Source organism: Triticum urartu, chromosome 5A (assembly GCF_056163025.1).
Source record: "Triticum urartu cultivar PI428250 chromosome 5A, HENAU_Tu73, whole genome shotgun sequence".
NCBI classification, from domain to species: Eukaryota; Viridiplantae; Streptophyta; class Magnoliopsida; order Poales; family Poaceae; genus Triticum; species Triticum urartu.
The window spans coordinates 162,663,833-162,684,647 of NC_141877.1; the positions used below are offsets into that span (position 1 = coordinate 162,663,833).

At 45.2% G+C, this 20,815-nt stretch overlaps 2 protein-coding genes across 2 annotated transcripts; both read right to left on the reverse strand.

The window, feature by feature from the left end:
- Positions 1-12,461: 12,461 nt before the first annotated feature.
- Positions 12,462-13,659, reverse strand: LOC147970675 (uncharacterized). The gene is made up of 2 exons (XM_087523557.1): positions 13,313-13,659; positions 12,462-12,594 (listed from the first exon to the last, which is right to left on the reverse strand). The coding sequence occupies exons 1-2, from the start codon at positions 13,657-13,659 to the stop codon at positions 12,462-12,464; spliced, it is 480 nt and encodes a 159-aa protein (XP_087379683.1).
- A 2,509-nt stretch (positions 13,660-16,168) lies between these two features.
- On the reverse strand, positions 16,169-18,078 carry LOC147970676 (uncharacterized). Its single transcript, XM_087523558.1, has 2 exons — positions 18,071-18,078; positions 16,169-16,568 (listed from the first exon to the last, which is right to left on the reverse strand). The coding sequence occupies exons 1-2, from the start codon at positions 18,076-18,078 to the stop codon at positions 16,169-16,171; spliced, it is 408 nt and encodes a 135-aa protein (XP_087379684.1).
- Positions 18,079-20,815: the final 2,737 nt, after the last annotated feature.

Here is a 20,815-nt window from a genome sequence, read left to right on the forward strand (position 1 = left end):
CCTTTTGGTCTGCAATTGACTTCCCTTCTGTCCTCTTATGTATAGATTTTCCCTCTATTTCTAAGCTCTTGCTCTCTTGCTGACTCAGGCTGGATTCGCTAGGGTTCCTTTTCTCTTGAACAAGCGGTTGCCGACAGTGATACTCGATTCCGTGGCGGATTTAGTGTTTGCTTGTAAGAGTTTTGCTTTGTATGGCGTGCTTTGTTTCCGAAATAGGTCACAACCCTAATTTTTGTTCATGTGTCTTGCAGATCTGGTTCGGCAGATTTTAGGTCTGTAGATCTCAATGGGTACATCATCCAGTCCGGACAAGTTGAATGCAGGTGATTTTCCCTGTAATTTGGATGATGTTTTAACAGATCTGGTTTTTTGGTTGTATAGGTGTTGTCATATCGACTTTATAAGTTGTATGTATTTTGATAGCTGTTAATTTTGCCCTTGATTGTGTTGTGTGTATAGTTTTCGCGGTTGATGTGACCTACAGACAGTTTGTAGTACTGATCACCATCTGTATTTTGAACTGCTGTCCTGGCATTTGAATAGGTTGTAGTAGTCCGTGAAGAACTGGTATCATTCTAAAGTTTGTTGTGCTAGTGGTGGGTTCATATTGTTTTATTGGGTTTACTTGAAGTGTTCATATAGTTGAACTGATTGCTTGTTCATGTACTTTTTTGCTAATTATGATGTTGTTGCAGATGTTGGAGTGCAGGTGCCTCCTGATTCTGAAAAATCAGAACGCTTTCAAGATCTTGTGAATGTTATTTTTGAGACACCAAATCCGCTAGAAGAACTTGCGGATGTTGCTGGTGTTTCCCTTATATTTGCTCTTTTTTTATCAGCCTTGAATACATAAATATGCTTAGCTACATCAGTTGTTCCTTTTGTTTTGTGTCTGATGCTATGCGCTTTATTTATCTTGTCTCTGCAATGTTAATTGTGTTTTGATTTTATATGTGCGTGCTTATGTTTGTTGGTTTATGCAGTTAATGACAACCATGGTGCTCCCGAGGACATTGCTGACGTTGTCAAAGATATTAACGATGGAATGTATTCTCTTAACGTTGATGATGTTGATGGAAGCTTGCAGTTGTCTGTTACTCAGTCACAGAGTGTTGATGGCGCTGAGCCTGTTACTCAGGCTGAGGATGTTCCTATGCAGTTATAGCTCGAGGATGAAAGGATAGGAAAGAAGAAGTGTGATTTTGAACGGAGAAAGGAGTTGGAACGAAATCAAAAGGCTGCCTGTGTTCAACGAAGTGATCGGGATGTTGCTCAAGCTCCTGAAGGTGTAGGTGATGAAGGTGGTGACGCGGCCTTTTTAACTATTGATGCTGGATCTCATGGAAGTGACATGCCTATGAAGACAAACCTGATGCAAACTCGTTTGACGCAAGTGTTTACTCGTGATGCAGTTAAGGAGGAGAAAGCTGTTTTGAAGAGGAAGATGTTAGATCGAAATCCTGATGGCACACAGAGGCATAGCCCATGTGTGAAAGCCGGTTCCCAACCTGGTAATAGCAAAACTGATGGGGATAGTTGTTGGGGAACGTTGCAGAATTTTAAAATTTTCTACGCATCACCAAGATCAATCTATGGAGTCATCTAGCAACGAGGGAAAGGGGAGTGCATCTACATACCCTTGTAGATCGCGAGCGGAAGCGTTCAAGAGAACGGGGTTGATGGAGTCGTACTCGTCGTGATCCAAATCACCGATGACCTAGCGCCGAACGGACGACACCTCCGCGTTCAACACATGTACGGTTGGGAAGACGTCTCCTCCTTCTTGATCCAGCAAGGGGAAGGATAGGTTGATGAAGATCCAGCAGCACGACGGCGTGGTGGTGGAAGCAGCGGTGATCTCGGCAGGGCTTCGCCAAGCTCCAACGAGAGAGAGAGGTGTTACGAGGGGAGAGGGAGGCGCCAGGGACTTGGTGCGGCTGCCCTCCCTCCCCCCACTATATATAGGGTCCCTAGGGGGGGCGCCGGCCCTAGGAGATGGGATCTCCAGGGGGGGCGGCCAAAGGGGGCTTGCCCCCCAAGCCAAGTGGGGCGCCCCCCACCCCTAGGGTTTCCATCCCTAGGCGCAAGGGGAGGCCCATGGGGGGTGCACCAGCCCACCAGGGGCTGGTTCCCTTCCCACTTCAGCCCATGGGGCCCTCCGGGATAGGTGGCCCCACCCGGGACCCTTCCGGTGGTCCCGGTACAATACCGATTACCCCCGAAACTTTCCCGATGGCCGAAACCGGACTTCCTATATAAATCTTCACCTCCGGACCATTCCGGAACTCCTCGTGACATCCGGGATCTCATTCGGGACTCCGAACAACTTTTGGGTTACCGCATACTAATATGTCTACAACCCTAGCGTCACCGAACCTTAAGTGTGTAGACCCTACGGGTTCGGGAGACACGCAGACATGACCGAGACGACTCTCCAGTCAATAACCAACAGCGGGATCTGGATATCCATGTTGGTTCCCACATGCTCCTCGATGATCTCATCGGATGAACCACGATGTCGAGGATTCAATCAATCCCGTATTCAATTCCCTTTGTCAATCGGTATGTTACTTGCCCGAGATTCGATCGTCGGTATCCCAATACCTCGTTCAATCTCGTTACCGGCAAGTCACTTTACTCGTACCGTAATGCATGATCCTGTGACCAAACACTTGGTCACTTTGAGCTCATTATGATGATGCATTATCGAGTGGGCCCAAAGATACCTCTCCGTCATACGGAGTGACAAATCCCAGTCTTGATCCGTGTCAACCCAACAGATACTTTCGGGGATACCTGTAGTATACTTTTATAGTCACCCAGTTACGTTGTGACGTTTGGTACACCCAAAGCACTCCTACGGCATCCGGGAGTTACACGATCTCATGGTCTAAGGAAATGATACTTGACATTGGAAAAGCTCTAGCAAACGAACTACACGATCTTGTGCGATGCTTAGGATTGGGTCTTGTCCATCACATCATTCTCCTAATGATGTGATCCCGTTATCAATGACATCTAATGTCCATAGTCAGAAAACCATGACTATCTGTTGATCAACGAGCGCCAGTCAACTAGAGGCTCACTAGGGACATGTTGAGGTCTATGTATTCACACATGTATTACGATTTCCGGATAACACAATTATAGCATGAACAATAGACAATTACCATGAACAAGGAAATATAATAATAACCATATTATTATTGCCTCTAGGGCATATTTCCAACAATAGTGTTGCTGTGAAGATTGGTCCAAGCAAACTTGGTGGCTCCCCTGTCCGTCGTAGTCCATGGGTTTTGACAAATAAGAAGCCTTCTTCACCTCATCTTCCAGAGCGCTCATTGTTGAAAGAAAATAATAAGCGTAAAGTTCATCCTGCGAAGGTGAACAAAGGTGTGAGGAAGCGTGCTCGTGTCGAAGCTGAAGATGTTGTATCTGAAGAAGATGATATCGAAGTTGATTCTGAAGATGAATTTGCAGTGGTACGTGTTTTGTACTGTATGTGACTAACTACTTGTACTTGCAATGATTTAATTGTGTCTGGGCTGCTATGCTGGCCAGGCGAGGCTGGTCATTGTTTGCATCAATCGAGGGTGGTACTGATGTTGTTTCAAGGGTTGAACTTGTGCAATCTTTTCTTTTTTCTACTTGCTTTCATATGCTTGTTTTGTTTTCTATATTCATTTATTTAATGTGTGACTTCTTTATTTTCAATTATGACCAGTTAGCGTTATGAGTCCGGTCAAGCCGGTGGGAGGCAATGCCGAAAAAGTTGCCTTGGATGAAGGTGACCAACGGAAATTGAACTTGACTATGCGATGTTCGTTGGGGGAGGTTGAAGCTTGTGCTAAATTGCTTGAGAGTCGGCATGTGGCTAGGGTTCGTGTAGCTGGTTTTGGTTCTATCTTCAATTGGAGGGTGAAGTCTAACATTTCCCGCCCTCTGATGGGAGTTTTGTACCTGACGATAGATCCTGATACGAAGACTCTTGACATGGGTGAGGCTAATAAGAAGCTTCGCATCACTAGCGATGGTATACAACAATTATTTGGGTTCCCTCGTGGTGGTCGTTCTCCGCCAAGGCCGTCAGAGGATGGATATGACGATGCTCTGATGAAGTTAAGATCGGAGCTTGGCATTAGCAGGAACAAAGATATCAAGACAAAGGATTTGAGGAATAAGCTCAAGGTGCTCGTCAAGGATCCTAGCAAAGATGACCTTGCTCTAAAAGTGTTCTTCATTATTGTGTTTATGAAGGTTGTGTTGCCTGGTGCTGCCCCGCGTGTTTCCAGAGAGGCAGCAATGTTTGAGGGTCTCGTCTTTGAGGACATGGCTAATATGGATTATTGTCAACTGATGGTTGATGAGCTTAGAAGGGCTGTTGCCAGGTACCAAGATGGAGTTACCCTTGGGAAGGCAATCACAGGCTGTGCTATAGGGCCTGTACTAATGTACCTTGACTACCTTATCCGTGGCAAGACTGTGGAGCCTGACATGCGAGTCCCCCGCATATGTTTCATGGATCCTGTCAAGCTTTCTGATCTGGTTGATGCAGATTTGATAAAAAAAGGCAATGCAGATCCAAAGACATGGGTGTTTGGGAAGCTTCCGGTGAGTTTTATTTCTTTCGTGTCTTGCAGACCTTTTTTATTTAGGTATTAGCTATTTTTGCTGGAGTGAACATGTGTCCCGCAGATTTACCTATTTAGATTTTGTCATTTCTTATGCTTTGTGAGGTTTAGGTATGATTTTAGTACTGTTGCTTCATGTGTGGTTGAACTGAATATCTTTGTTCAACTATCCTGTCGGTAAATACTAACACATTGACACTGACAGTTAAAGATTGATAGTGTTGTTGATTTAAACCTGTTAGTACCATGTTTTATTTTTCCCTGTGTGTTGTATTGATTAATTAACTCTTTTTCCCTCTTGTTTGTAATGGAAAACTCAAGAGGAGGTTGTTTTTTTCGAGTGTATAAACGGCCAGTCCTGGAGATGCCGTCATCTCAGGTTCCTGAGTTTTCATCTCTGCATAATGAGTTGAGAGATGGCCGTGGTGTTGAGGGTGCTGGTTATGTTCCCCCTGGCCCTAGTAATGCTAGTACTTCACAGAGGTAGGGTTTTGGTATTGATGTTGTTGTTTCTGCGTTGGAGCGCACTGAGCATATTTTAAGTAATGTGTGTTCTGAGATGCAAAAGGTCCCAACAACAGTTGAGCGTCTGAGCTGTATCAATGGTATCCTTCCTGAAGGTCATCAATTTAACGCTGAGGAAGCAGTGGACTATATTGAGATGGAGAGAATTTTTATTGGTGATATGCATGACGGTGCTGCTGATCTAGTTCAGAGCTCGGTTCGTCTATTGAACAACATGAAGCGTTTCAAAACTATGCAGCACTCTCGCTGCAAGCCATATGAAGAAATTGCAGATGTTGTTATCAGGTAGATTGAGCAGGATGAGGCTGCTGCCACTAACAGCAGGGCTGGTGATGGTACCGAGGCTAATGTTTCTGATCATGAAACGAATGATGTTGTCTTGGAGCGCCCTGTTGTTGATGTGAGTCAGTCCTTGGTGTTTGCAATTTTTACTATGTTGTTCTGCTGTCAGTATTGTAGTTGAACTTTCTCATCTTCATCTGTTTATTAATTTTTCTTCCATGTAGATTGAGTAGGATGAGGCTGCTGCCACCGACAGCAGGGATGATGATGGTACTGAGGCTAATGTTTCTAATCACCATCCGAACGATGTTGGCTTGGAGCACCCTGTTGTTGATGTGAGTCAGTCCTTGGTGTTTGTATGTTTTTACTATGTTGTTCTACTGTTAGTATTGTAGTTGAACTTCCTCATCTTCATCTATTTATTAATTTTTCTTTTCATGCAGGAGACCAGTCATAATGTTGAGGCTGCTGTTGACGGCGGAGTTAATGATCTATCTACTAATAAGTGCAAGGTTGTTTTAATTTTTATTGTGTTTATACATATTTCTTGAATTTTCATGCGAACCAATGTGCCTTGCTTGTTCATTCTTCTATCCCACACCGTTAAGAGTTTGCAGGTGATACCTACCTTTTTTGTTACCGTGGTTTAATTCCTTGTGTTTATTTTTGCTAATAATAGCATTGTTTTTTTGCTTCATTACATATGAATCAGGGTCCTGTTGTTGGCGACGAGCCTTGTTCGCCCGTTGGTGATGTTCCTTTGAATGTTAGCAGGAGCAAGATCAATGATGTTGCTGTGAATGCTTCTAAGGTTTGTTTTTCCGTGCACCTCTTGCTAGCTTATTTTTTATTGTTAGTTTTGCTCATATTATTCACTTTTTCTGAATTTTTATTTCTTCACATGACTGATGTTGAGCGTGAGGCTGTCGTTAGTGGTGGAGATGATGCTTGTGGTGTTCCATTGAGTAGTGGGCGCGATGTTGGTACCAAAGTTGCTGATGAAGTTGTTGGTGCTGCCAGCATACTTGATGCCAGATCGTCTGGTGTTGGTATTGCTGGGAATGAAAATGTTTCTGATTGTGAAGATTTGCCGCTGGAGAATTTCCCGCCTGGAGGTCTTGATTACAGTGATGTATTGGAAGATGCCTCTAGCGTGGAGGAGGTGCCATCCAAGGATGATGATTTACTTCTGTCCATTTCTTCTGGCCCCTCGACACAGGAGGCGCTCGTGTCGTCCCAGGATTTTCTTTCTACAGACCCTGAAAGCGCAGCGATATTGGTGTCCTCTCAAGATCTCCCATCGTCAAACCCTGAAACTGGAGGCATATTGGTCTCATCACTGGAACTACCGTCATCATCAAACGTTGATAGTGCAGGTAAGGACTTGTAAATGAGGTGTACTTATCAATTTTGGCATTTTGGACATGTTCACTTGTAGTGCTTGAACTTATTATTTTCCTTCTTTTTCTGCAAGCAGAAAGTGGTAATGTTGTTAAGGTTGATATGTTTTTCTTCGCTGTTACGAGGTTGCGCACGAACCGTATGAAATGGTTAGTCTGGGACTTTGCCCGTACCATTTTTGTCTCTTTTTCTTTCTCTCATATGATTATTGTGGTTATTGGAGTAGTTTTAATTCATCTAATCTTTTGTGGTTTCATAGTCACAAGCCGATGTTTCAAAATGAAGAATGTGATGCTAGTGTTGGTTCTATTGCTAAAGCGTTTGTCCCCACTGGCATGCTCAACTCAGACAGTGCTGACGTTGTTTTATATTCTTTATGTCAGAAGTACCGAGACACTGACAAGTTGATAGTTCCCAGATGGTTGACGGTCACTATTTTGCTTTGTAGATAGGATGATAACTTGTTTTGCCAATTTTCTAACTATTGTTGTTCTTTTTGTACAACATACCAAGATCCGTGATGGAAATATTGATTCCAATGTGCTAAATTGGTTCACGAGATCAGGGGCTGATGGTTTTGACCAAGTAGGTGAAACTTGAACTTTTTGTACTCACAAACTAGAACTGTCATGTTTTCTTGCAAGTTTGGTAGGTGGGGGAGTGAACTTGAGTAGCCTACTTTTATGCCTGAACTTATGAATGATGTGTGCTTCTTTTTTGAAAGTTGAACTTATTGTCGCAAGGAAATTGAACTGATATGTTTGTTGCAATATAAACTTGAGTAGCATTTATTTTTTGTAGTGTTTTGCTTACTCAATTAGAACTTATGATTATCTAATTTTTGTTTGTACTTCTGAATTTCAATTTCCTTCTTTTATTTTATTGTTTGGAGGCTGAATTTTTTGTTTCATTATGATTTCTTAAATTCATTTTTCCTCTGTGATTTTTTTGTCAGCTTCTTTTCCCTACTTTTGACCCGCCGTCATTTGCGGCTCCCATGAAGCCTAGCGACGTATCTGGGCATTGGTGCTTGATTGTTCTGAATTTGAGGTTCATCGTTTCGAGTGTCTTGATTCACTGCGCGATGAAACCTGGAGTGATGCAGTTAGATTCTTAAGGACTATGACAAATAACATCAAGAAGCTTTGGAGGGAGTCCAGCGTAGACAGGGCCAAACCGTTCTCGCCGGTGCATATTGATGGTTTCTCTTGCAAGTTTGTGTGGGTGCCGCATCAGAAAAACACATGAGTATCCGTTTTAATGATTTTTTGTTAGTTGTTTTTGTTGTTGGGAGGGTGGTGTTCCTGTATTTTCGGATTCATGATGTACCCTTTTGTATTTTCTTTTGTTAACAGGCATGATTGTGGATTCTTTATGCTACAAAGCTGCAAGACCTATCATTGCCGGGAGGATGGAGTGATTGAAATGTTGGATTATAGCAATGAAGACATTCTTGACATTAGGAAGACTTTCCTGTATACCTGTGCAACTAGTGATCTGTTTGATGTTGACTTTCGTGGTTTGTTTGGCATCGAACCCTATACGTAATGCAAGTCCTTTTGTAATTTTTTGCAGCTTGTACTTCTTGATTGGTACTGTCATGAATTATGTATTTGAACTTTACCCTTGATGCGGTCTTTTATTTTTTTATTTTTTGCAAGTGAGTGGCTGGATCTTGATGAGCATGACTACATGATCTTTGGCAGCCAGTTCTCGGAGCTCGAGCGTGTATCTATTGATCTTAGCCAGGGGCGTTCTCCAGAAAAGATAAGTTCTGGTGTTATTAAGGGGCGGTTGGGAGCTCTGAAAGGTTCTATGGCTTCTTGTGCAGAGAGCCCCTCTACACCCAAGAATCCCATTGTGGAATTGATAGACAGCGATGATGATGCGTTTGACAAGATTGCTGGCATGGGAAGAGTCACCAGAAGCGCTGCTGCTGCCAATGGTTTATCCCCACTTGCTGGAATAGTGGCCCGTAGAGCTGGTGGTGCTAGGAAGGATCCTGCTTTGGATTCTGGCAATGTTACAAGCACGAAGTGTGCACCCAGAGCTCCTATAAAGTTTTGCTCCCTTGTGCAGCAACTTCACCCTCATAAATTCTCTCACCTGGAGAAGGCTCGCAAGTTGTATAATCTGTTGCTTAGCGATGAAGCATGTGAGAAGTATGCCGAGTGAGTATCTCTCATTATGTTTCCTCTTCGTTTTCCTTTGTTGTTTGTAACTGCTAGATAAATGTGACCTGAACTGTTACTTTTTATAAAACTTGAACTACTATGAATGCCTTATCTTGCTTCCCCTGCTTTTTGTTCTTGTCCGTGCTGCAGGAATACATTCTCAATGATACCTCAGCCCGATGATAGCGTAACCAGCTTCACTGGGAAACGCATCTGGGAAGTTTTTGCACCTGGGCAAATGATGGAGGGTGATGTAATGGACTTCATCATTGATGATTGGAAAAAAGATCCCGATAGAAATGTTGATTTTGTGTCTGGGAAAAGGGTATTGCTGAGTCCATATTTCATCACGGTAACCAATCAGGTCGTTTGTTTCTCTTAAACAAGACCGCCTATTTGTTTTACAAGTTTTGATAATACTTTGCTTTGTTTATCCTTTTCCCCTGTCTATTTCTTTTTTGCTTTTTTGCAGGTTGTGCTTGATTGTACGTTTTACGGTGATGAAAATAAATAGTTTAATGTGAAGAGTGCAGCGAGAGATTTTAAGAGCTATGTTAAAGATAATGAAGACTTGCTCAATGCCGACCTTGTGAGATCTACTAGCTGATTTTTGGTTTTATTTGTTTGTTGTCATGCTGGTTTTTATTTTGAATATTTAGCATCTCTTTTTTGGTCATATGTTTTTAGATCATGATGCCTCTATTCAAGCCTATGGTTTTACCAAAGGATAAGAAAGTGAACCACTTTTCCTTATATGTCATGAATCGGTACCGAAGTAGCATCGACATCCTTGACTCTTTACCTTATCCGAAGAACCATCGTCCTTCAAAGAACACCTATCATAAAGATTGTGAGAAGATTGTGAGTGACATTTATTATCCGTACTGGATTAATTTTTCTGCATCTTTGCTTCTGCTTTTTCTTAGACCTGAAAATGTGTGGTTTCTTTTCTTTTTTTACAGATCTCCAGGATGGTCCAAGTAATGAAGGCTGTGTATGGTGATGCTCAGTACAATGCGAGCAAGCAGCCCAAATGGGAGCTTTTTGCAAAGAAACCAACGTTTCTGAAGGTTCCACTTCAAGGGGCGAATGAATGTGGCCATTATACTCTGAAGTATGCAGGATCCTATGATGGTGAAAAGATCGTTGGGAACATTCGAGATAATGATGTGGGTTCTAGTTGAGCTTTTCACTTTTCTGTGTTTGGCTGATTGTGTATTCTTCTTTTTATTGTGCCATGATTTTTGATAATTTATTTCATTGTTTTGCAGCCTCATATTGTTGATTGGAAGGCTGAGGATCTGTATAGAGTTGTGTTCAACCGGAATAACCAGCTTCTGGTGATGGAGCTTCCCAAGGAGTTTCAGCCTTCGGCTCCTGGTGCATAGAAGAAATGGTCATCATTCGCGTAGTGAAATGGATAGTTGTGTGATATAACTCTTGAAAGCATTGTAGGCTTTGATTGTAGTGTTTGCATGTCTTTGATTTTTGATAGTTGTGTGATATATCACTTGTGTATGTTTCATTATGAATTTGTTCTGGTTAAGTTCTATTTTTTGTACTGAAGTCTTGTAAACTAGTTGAACTGAAAACACGCTTTCAAGTTCATTACGAGTTGTTGCTGGAAAAGTGAGATTTATCATTTATTTTCATCTGTCCCAACCTAGGTTGGACCTTTATAGTTTTTGTACCCTCGTTTCTTGTACTTCTAGTATAGTTATGTTAGTACTAAATTGTAATGTCGTTCAGCGTAAGACTTTTAAAATTTGGTGTCACGATGGCACTTGTGGATCTAGCGTGAGTGGAGTGACGCTTCCTTGTAAGGTAGAACTTATTTCATATAATGTATTAGAACTGAAGTTTTTTTGGGATTGAAATTTTTTATGACCAAGTTGTTACGTGATCTCTAGCCAGATTTTATTTAAGTATAAGAAATTTATCAAAATTTGAGAGCCAAATTTTTGTTTGAACTTCTTGAATTTTAGTAGTTGAACTTCATAGTAAAAGTTAAAGCACTAGTTTAAATTAGCTACATTTAGCAGATAGACGTATAAAGTTCATAATGACTTCACTAGTCAATGTGGGCTGATGCTTCTGTTGTTTGTTTTTTGTCAATTTTTGTCATTGGTTTAACTGTAAGCTATTTGGTTGAGTCTTGTCCTTCTTTCTCAAGGCATTAATTGGTATCATCATAGCACTTACCGAATAAACTAAGTTGTACTAAGATTTCAATTGTGCTGGTACTTTGATCATTTTATTTTCTTGTGTTGTTTCAAGCTAGTGCCTCACTGGTCAATGTGCGCTGATGCTTCTGTTGTCTTTCTTGTGATTTTTCTCCTTGGTCGAACTGATGTCTTTTTGGTTTAGTTTTGGCCTTCTTTTTTCTAGGCTGTGGTTCTTCTCAAGGCAATGTTTTGGTATGATCATAGTACTTGCCTTATAGACTAAGTTGTACTGACATTTCAGTTGTACTATTACTGTTATTATTTAGTGTGTCAATGTTTTTTGGAATGTGAACTGAAGCTTCCTGTTCCTTTTTATATTTTGTAGAATGAATGTACCATTTGTTCAAGTGTACCAGAACTCTCAGTCCTAGCATGCTAGTGACTAGGAAATACGTACTGATTGTTCTTTGCTTTTCCTATTGCAGTACTCAGTAAATTTCTAACTACTATTAGCACGATGCTGTTAGTAGTGAATGTTGTCCTCGGAGGAAACTTAGTCTTTTTAGTGTTCTTCTGAAACTAAAAACTAATTTCTTAGTGTGATAGTACTACCATAAATGTCTAAGCTGTACTGAGCGTCCAATTCTACTATTTGCTGTTGTCCTTAGTTAGTCCGCCACTATTTTTGTTTTGTTGTGAAAATATCCATGTGTGATTTTTGTTTCTGCATGACTAGTGCTGCGTGGCAGCCATCAAGTTTCAACTTCAACCTACTTCAACTTCAAATGATTTATGAACAAAATAGGAAGCTAGCAAACTTGTTGAACGACATAAGCAAATGATGTACATGATAGACATAAGCAAATTTGTTCAAACCATGACACACATAACATAAGGTAGCTGGTTCAACATAACGAAAGCAAACTACAAATCTGAAACAACAATGTTAAGGACAGGCAGAAGTGCGAGCAACACGAATGCAGACTTCCATGCATCTTCATCCCGCGAAGTTGCAGTGGTAGTAGGGGTCAGCCTCCTGCTCTTTTGAAATATCCCAACCTGTCACGATGTTGTCAATTGTCTTCCATGACTTGTACGTGGTGCACGCATCTATTCCTGCGTACGTGATGAGATTGTCTAGCAGTGGGCTGGTCCCCCACAGTTTGTGTTCTCCCTTGTCCATCTTCTTCTTCATGCCTTTGTAGGATGGGTGGATGACGCCGCCTGCAACATCGGCCAAGGAGTCGAAGTATTGCTGGTGTGGGATCTTTCCACTTGCGCTACATGTCGATGAAGTTGTTGGGGTTGATCTCCAGACCAGACTTTTCCAGCATCCGCTTGTCACCTCCAATGTTGAAACCGACAAATGTGTACAATTTCTCCTCCTGCAGGAACTGTTTGAGGCGCTTGGGCCTGCAAGGGGGAGACACATATTGAAGGTTAGTGTTCTTTTTTGAAGATTTAATTCTTCTGCTTTTTGGTTTTGAAAGTGATAATCCATGAGGTAGATGCTTATATAGTATAAGTCATGGATGAATGTAGTCCAGAAACTAGTACACAATGTCCTGAAATTAAATTCAAATACACCATGTTATTTTTCTTTTGTGCTATCTTCAGCGCTTCACCAAATGCTTCACCAAATTCAAGAATCATTTTACTAGATTCAATGATATGTGTGCTGGTTGATTCAAGTTTAGTTTTCTTTTTTGTTGAATAAGAGACCTATACCAGTGCTTGATACATCTTTGTGCATCAATTCTATATCAAGTTCAGAAATTAATTTGAGAAACATGTGCATCAAGATATGGACCTATACCACTTCACCAAACATCTTTTAATACATCAATTGTATAAACTATAATAGTGCATCAAGATCAGAATCTATTCTAGCACATCAAGTTCAGAAATTAATTTGGTGCATCAAGTTCAGAATTCTATAAACATTTTTTCAGATGCTAATCTGGTGAAACAATCCACTTCACAGTTTCAGAAATGCATGTAAGTTGAGAAACATGCACTCGTGCATCCACTTCACAAACTATAATAGTTCATCTAGTTGGGAAACTAGTTTAATGAAGTTTTTAGTGAGTAGTACTAGTACAACAGATGAATGAACAGTAGTATGGGTTACCATTTTGTGGCTGCTGCGATGTGGTACACCAAGTAGAGTTCCTCGACGCACAACTGTAGTACTGCCGCCATCTGTGGAGGTTCATCATCGCTGGTGAACTCCACATCAACTCCGATGAAGCTCGGATACAAGCCGCCGCCCTTCATCCTAAGCCTGCTCATCACCTCGCCGGCCTTGTCTGGTTCGCCGGTGCAGACGATCTCCAGCGTCTCTTTGCCGTGAAGCTCAACCCCTGTGAGGGTTCTCGTGTACTCATGCTTCTCGCCGGGGATGTGAACGTCGACGAGGTTGCTACTCTTGTCCGACGGCTTGCCATGATGACGCTTGGCGAACGGTTCCTCTGCCATCGCCTTCCTCCGGCGACTGTGGGCTTGGGAGAGAGAGTTTGTGGTTTGTGTGCAGTGGAGATTGAAGCGGCAATGGTGGTTTCTGGAAATGAGGCAGAGATGGAAGACAATGGGTTATTTTGTAGTGCGTCGATGAGGATGTGTGGGAGGCGGTTCATCGGGGGCGTGGGTGTGGTGGTCGTGGGGTTCCCCGTTTGCAGTCCCTTGTGGCAACCGCTCAGTGGGTGGCGCGGGTGGTGGCCTGGAAGAAGCAACCGTCCAAGTCAAATGGTTTTACTGCTACACTGACTAGTCTTGTCAAGCTGTACTTATGACCTGCTAAATCCCACTTGCACGTCTCAGGGGTGGTGATGATGGCATTTTGGACTGTTTAGGTGACATATGTTTTTGTGATGTTTTTCTGTGTGGATGTTAAGTATTGTTTTTCCACTGAAGTCTTATAGACTAGTTTATCTCAAAACATTTTTCTGTGCCCTGGGAGTTGTTGATCAAAACTGGTACTTATTTTATTTTCACCTGTACTTACCTAAGTTAGGCCTTTATAATTTTTGTATTCTCATTTTAGTGCACTTATGGTTTAGTGTTGTGTGAACTGAAATGTAATTTCATACAGCATGCGGTTTTGAAATTTGGTGTCACAGTTTGTGTGAGTGGCCTGAATGATCCTGCTTTTTTAGTATTGATGTCATATGTATGTTTGAACTGAGTTTTTTTTGATTTTTTGGGTGGTTTGGGGGATTGAGATTATTTTACGACCAAATCGTTCGTTGAGGTGTGTACTGATTTTATATAAATTAGAAATTTAGCAGAATTGACAAATAAATTCTATTTGAACTTCTTGCATTTTAGCAGTTGAAGTAGTCAGAATTTATATAAATAAGAAATTTAGCATAATTGACAAAGAATATATACTTGAACTTCTTTTACTTTAGTAGTTGAACTTGTCAACATTTATATAAATAAGAATTTAGCATAATTGACAAACATTGTATGTTTTGAAATTTTTGCATTTTAGTAGTTGAATTTGTCAGATTTTATGTAAATAAGAAATTTAGCATAATTGGCAAACATTATATGTTTGAACTTTTTGCATTTTAGTAGTTGAACTTGAAAGTAATATTTAATTCGGTTTTTTAAATTATGTACATTTAACAGATATGCTATTAAGTTCTCTTCTTTTTAGAGGTTCATTGTTTTTGTATCATATTTTCTCCTTTTTTATCATCCGTGATGCAGAGCTAAAATTATTTTTATTTATATTTTTTTGTATTTAAAGTTATTGCCTGCGAACTAGTATTTGAATTTATATATTTTCAGTTTAGAACATTTTCTTGAAGTTTATATTTCTTTGCCTCGCCCTCTGGTTTGTTTAATTGGGCTTATTGGTGGTGTGTTTGTAAATGATGCATGCTATTGGGCCCGTTTTCCGGCCCAGATAGCTCGCCCGCGCGGCTGTGCAGTGCGGCGTGCGCATGCGCTCTGGGTTTAGTCCCACCTCGCTAGTCGAGGGGCCTCCGGACCTGTTTATAAGCGCAGTCGAGGCTCACTGGTCGAACTCCTCTGAATACTTACCTGAGCGCTTATACACGACGCTCGCTCTCTCTCTCTTGACCTGTGGGCCCTGATCGGTGGGCCTTGCATTGTGCAGATTACTAGGGATTAGCCTATGGGCTCGAGTTCAAGTATCTAGCAGTGTTAGGGCCTGCGCCCGAACTTGGGCGGTCAGTTTTTTTGTTTTTTGTTTGTTTGAATCTAGTACTTGACTCCAACAGTAACTTGGAGTGAAACTTTTTGTTCTAGTTCTTGTCAGTTTTGTGTAAGTGTAATTTTAAGATGTACTTGCGCGTAGACTAAGTTGTACTGATAGTCCATTCATAGTAGCGCTTACGGACTGATGCTTCTATGTACTTTTTATTGTAGTAAGTATGTACTATCCGATCAAGTGTACTAGTACTGTGATTCTTAATCTACAGGCGACCAACATAAGTGTGTGCCGATGCTTCTTAACTTTTTCTGTTTGTAGTACTTGTTAATTTTCTAGCAGCTACATATGAATGAGAACACTACATGAAGTACTAAGAATTTTTGCTTCAACTTTTGAAGCGTTGTTAAGCAACTCAAATTGTGCTGATTGTTCTCAACGTTATGTTTTCTATACAATACTGAATCGAAACTAGACATGGAACAACGTTGTGTAATTAGTTGCATCATAACTAGTACTTTAGAGCAGCCACAAAGTTCCATTCAGAAGCTACTTTTGAATTTGAAATGATGGATTAACAACATACGAAGCTATCAAACTTATATAATGAGATAAGCAAAACATTGTACTTGATGACATAAGTAAACTTGTTCAACCATGACAAGCATGACATAATCATACTGGTTCAACCCAACAAGAGCAAACTACTAATTTGAAACAACAAGATAAAAGGAAAGCACAAGCGGAAGTAAAATGAAGGTAAGCTCTGATGTATCTTCATCCCTAACAGGGGCAATAGGGGTGGTCCTAGAATTTTGTAGCCTCCCGCTCTTTTGCAAATTCCGAACCATCTGCAATGTAGTCGATCATGCTCCATGCCTTGTACGTGGCGTATGCATCTACTCCTGCGTACTTGATGAGGTTGTCTTGCAGTGGGCTGGTCCCCCATAGTTTGTAGTCTTCCTGCATGTTGATGTTCTTCTTCATGCCTTTGTAGAATGGGTGGATGACGCTGGCTGCAACATCAGTCAAGGATTCATACTCTTTTCCGGTGTATGGAACTCTCCACTTGCGCTGAATGTCAATGAACTTGTTGGGGCTGATCTCCAAACCGGACAACTTCAGCTTCTCTTTGTCGCTTTCAATGCTGAAACCGGCAAATGTGAACAACGTCTTATGCTGCAGCAACTCGTTCAGGCGCTTGGGCCTGCAAGGGGAGAGACATTTTTGAAAATTAGCATTACTTTGATGTTTGAATTATTCATTTTTGTTTTATTTTACAAGCGATGAATCCATGAAGTAGATTTTTATGTAGCATAAATGTCGGTGTACTAAAGTAGGGGTACCCTTAGTACCCCGAACTTGTGCACAGGCAGTCGCAGCGTCCCGCAGCAAGGCCTGCCAGGTCACCGCCAAGAACCTCCGTGGTCCCTTTGAAGACCATTCAAGAAAAAAGTACTCAAGACAAGACCCCGACAAGAGGAGCTTGCCGGGAAGAAGTCAAGACCCCGGCAAGAGGAGCTTGCCGGGAAGGCCATCAGGAGCGTCCCAAGGCCCCGGCAAGAGGCGCTTGCCGGGAAGGCCGTCCAAGGCATTCCAAGGAACTTGCCGCGGCGCGCTACGCGCCCTGACAAGGCCCGGTGAGCGACAAGCTCCCGGAAGCGACAAGTCGACGGCCGCGGCAAGGCGCTTGCCGCGGCAAGCCCCCACTCCACGCCCGCGCTCCAGCACATCCACCCACGTGTCGCTCCGGGGCCTCACCCAAGCGCACGTGGCAGGAGGCTGTGCAGCTAGGGGCGTGCGGTGGCACGCAGGCGCTGACAAGACAACCATCGTGGCAAGACGGTGGCGTCCCTAGCGGTCCCTTTCGGTGCTGTCTAGGCGACACAGACGGGCATTTAATGCCCTTGTCCCCTGCCGTCAGGGTTAGGTATGATAACACTGTAGCCGCTAGCTGTGCCTACTACAGCACCTAGCTGTGCCTACCCACGGCACCCTTTTCCACTTTTGCCCTCCGTTGCCCTATGTCGGTAACCCCTTGAGCATATAAAAGGAGGCCCGGGGCAACGTAAAGAGGGGTTCAGCAATTCCACGCACTCACGCTCGATCTCGCTCCCGAGCTAGAAATCAATACCAATCCACAAAGCAGGAGTAGGGTTTTACGCATCCGTGCGGCCCGAACCTGGGTAAATCGCTCGCGTGCTTCACCTCGATTTACTCCTCGCATGACCAACCGCCCGCGTGCTTTGCCTCGATCTGCTCTTTGCGCGACCTCCGCCCCCCGCCGAACCAAAAGGGACCCGGTCCGCCGGTCCCATAGGTGCCCGTGGATCAGCAACCCCGGCATCTCTGGCGTCGAAGTTGTGTGAATCAGATCCGGCGTTCTTGCGGGCTAGATCTTCATCTTCTTCATCGATCTTCGCCATCTTCGTCAACATGCCACCGAAGAAGAAAGTTTCGGAGGCAGCTGCTCCGTCCGCGCCGAGCCACCCACCGCCGGAGCAAATGGATGGTGGGGCAGGCGCCGGCGGAAGGGCACGCATCGACGAGGGAACTCACGGTGCTGCCAGGTCCCAGGGCAAGGCTGCGCTGCCCATCGGCAGCGTGGCCGGCTCCCACAACGACCGGGCGCACTCCAAGACCTCGGCGTCCGTGCATGCACCGCGCCCATCTCAGGAGGTGCGGGACCGGCAGCGTCACGGTGCTCACGGTGCCATGCGCTCACTGGATCCGAATCGCGCTGGTGGATCTCGGCGCGCTCCGGACCACCATGCACGTCAACCTACTGGCGTGAGCGAGACACGGTCGCCTGGACGGGATACTGCTCCTTCTAACGTGGTTAGAAGTCCGAGCTTATCCCGCTCCTCGCACCGCTCGCTACCGCCGCCCACCACCGCAGCCGAAGCTCTGGCGCGAGCTCAGCTGCTCCTAGACTACCCTCCGGCGGCGGACAAGATCGACGACTGGAGGGCCACTATCCAGAGTCTCATCGGCTTCGCCAACGGCGACACTCCTCGGCAGCCGACCACGTCGCAGCCGCAGCGAGTCAGCCAGGCGCGTACCGGTGGAGACAAGACTGGTGGGGGTGCAACTACTGTGCACTCCCCACCCCGAAGGCCAAGATCGCCGACTCGCCGGATCCACATCGACAGCGACTCCACCGCGTCGTCTGATCCCCGAGCTCGTCGCGATCAGCGCCAAATTCTTCAAGAACGGCAGCGGGAAGACGCTCGTACTCGCATCGAGCGCCGGAGAGAAGCGCAACGTCAGTCAGACCAGCGCGCTGGGCCCTCTGTTGACATGCATGCGCCAGGGGAACCAGGCGACTTGCCGTACCCGGTAGGTTGCCCTGCGTTCACTCGTGAGCTGCGGCAAGTCCAGTGGCCCAGTACGAAGAACTTCAAGCCAGATGTACCAGAGAAGTACGACGGCAAGTTGCATCCGTCGGAGTTCCTCAGCATCTACACCATCGCGGTGCAGGCTGCTGGGAGGCGAGACGACAAGATCCTTGCCAACTACTTCCCGCTGGTACTTAAGCCCAACGTCAGGTCCTGGCTCATGCACTTGCCGGACAACTCCATATCCTCCTGGGCCGAGTTGTGCCATCAGTTTGTTGGCGCCTTCACAGGCGGCCACAAACCTCATGGCCAAGAGAGCGATCTTCATCTGCTCGCCAGAAGGAAGGAGAGCCCCTGCGCCAGTACATCCAGAGGTTCAGCCGTGTTCACCACAACATCCCAAATATCCACCCTGCCGCGGTAATCAGCGCGTTCCATCAGAACGTGCGTAACCGCAGGATGCGGGAGGAGTTGGCGATGTGCAAGATTCTGGACGTCAGCGAGCTTTATGCCCTGGCCGATAGGTGTGCACGCGCTGAGGAGGGGAGGAAATTCCCCGGAGAAAGCACTGGAGCAGGAGGATCTGACAGTGAGGATGCCGCCCCGGCAAAGAGAAGCCGGCGGCGCAACAACAGGAAGAAGCAGAACAACGAGGTGCTGGTCGTTGAGCAGTCCGGCAATGAAGGTGACGCCACGAAGGCTACAGTTGGTAGATCCGGCAAGGAAGTTTCCGCGTGCATCAACTGTCAGGTTGTGGCGGTCGCCGACAAGCGGGACGGATCCGGCAAGCAATACTGCAAGATTCACCGCACCAAGGGCCATGACCTCCAGAGCTGCAAGAAGGTCGAGCAGCTCGTCCAGCAACAGAGGGCTGAGTACGAGCGGCGCGACAAGGAGAGAGCCCAAGGGGGTGCCGAGAAACCTGGCCAGAAGCGCACCGACCAGGAAGGATGCCGCGGCAAAGCCAAGCAGCGGCAAGGAGACAGACCTCCCCGCGGTCGCGACAACGACGAAGACGACGGTGAGGATGAAGACATGGATGACGTTGAGACCAGTGAGCAGGAGTTTCAGAAAGCCACAGAGGTCTTGTGCATTGACGGGGGTGCTTCCCTGCATACCTCACACCGCCGACTCAAACAGTGGGTGCGGGAAGTCAATGCAGCGGAACCACCCATCGAATCACGCAAGCTTCTGAAGTGGTCCAGCACGCCTATCATCTTTGACATTGAGGACCACCCTGATCGCACAACCGCGGTCGGGTGTCTGCCGATGTTGGTTTCACCAACTATCCGCAACCTCAAGGTCACCAAGATGCTAGTTGACGGCGGGGCCGGCTTAAACCTGATCTCCTCCGCTGTGCTCCGAAAACTCCAGATCCCTGACGGCGAGCTCGAAGAGACCGGCACATTCCAAGGAATCAACCCGGGAAGGAGCAAGCCGAAGGGGAAGGTCACGCTGCCGGTAACGTTCGGCAGCGAGTTAAACTTCAGGACTGAGAGGGTCACGTTCGACGTTGCCGATATCCCGTTGCCTTACAACGGGATACTTGGCCGTCCAGCACTCGCCAAGTTCATGGCGGCCTCTCACTACGCGTATAACGTGCTGAAGATGCCAGGCCCGATAAGCGTCATTTCTGTCCCTAGCGACAAGAAGGACGCTCTTATCTGTGCCGACAAGATCTACCGGGAAGCAGCAGCCACGGCAGACCGCGATCCACTTGCCGCTGAAGCTCCCGGGACCAAGAAGACCAAGTCCGGCAAGAGCTCTAATGCCTACTCCGGCAAGCGCGCCTCTTCGGAGTGCTGCGCTACCGTCGAGGACGCACCATCGAGCTCCACCGGCGAGAAGACCAAGTCCGGCAAAAGCTCTGGTGCCCACTCCGGCAAGCGCGCCTCTTCCGAGTGCTGTGCTGCCGTCGAGGACGCACCATCGAGCTTCACCGGCAAGCACAAGAAGACGATGGCTGCTCCGCCAGAGACGAAGAAGGTGTCCGCCAAGGAGGATGGCGCTGGTGGTACCTTCACCATCAGTGCCACGCTTGACCCTAAATAGGAAAGCGCGCTCGTTGCTTTCCTGCGGGCGAACATCGACGTGTTTGCATGGCAACCATCCGACA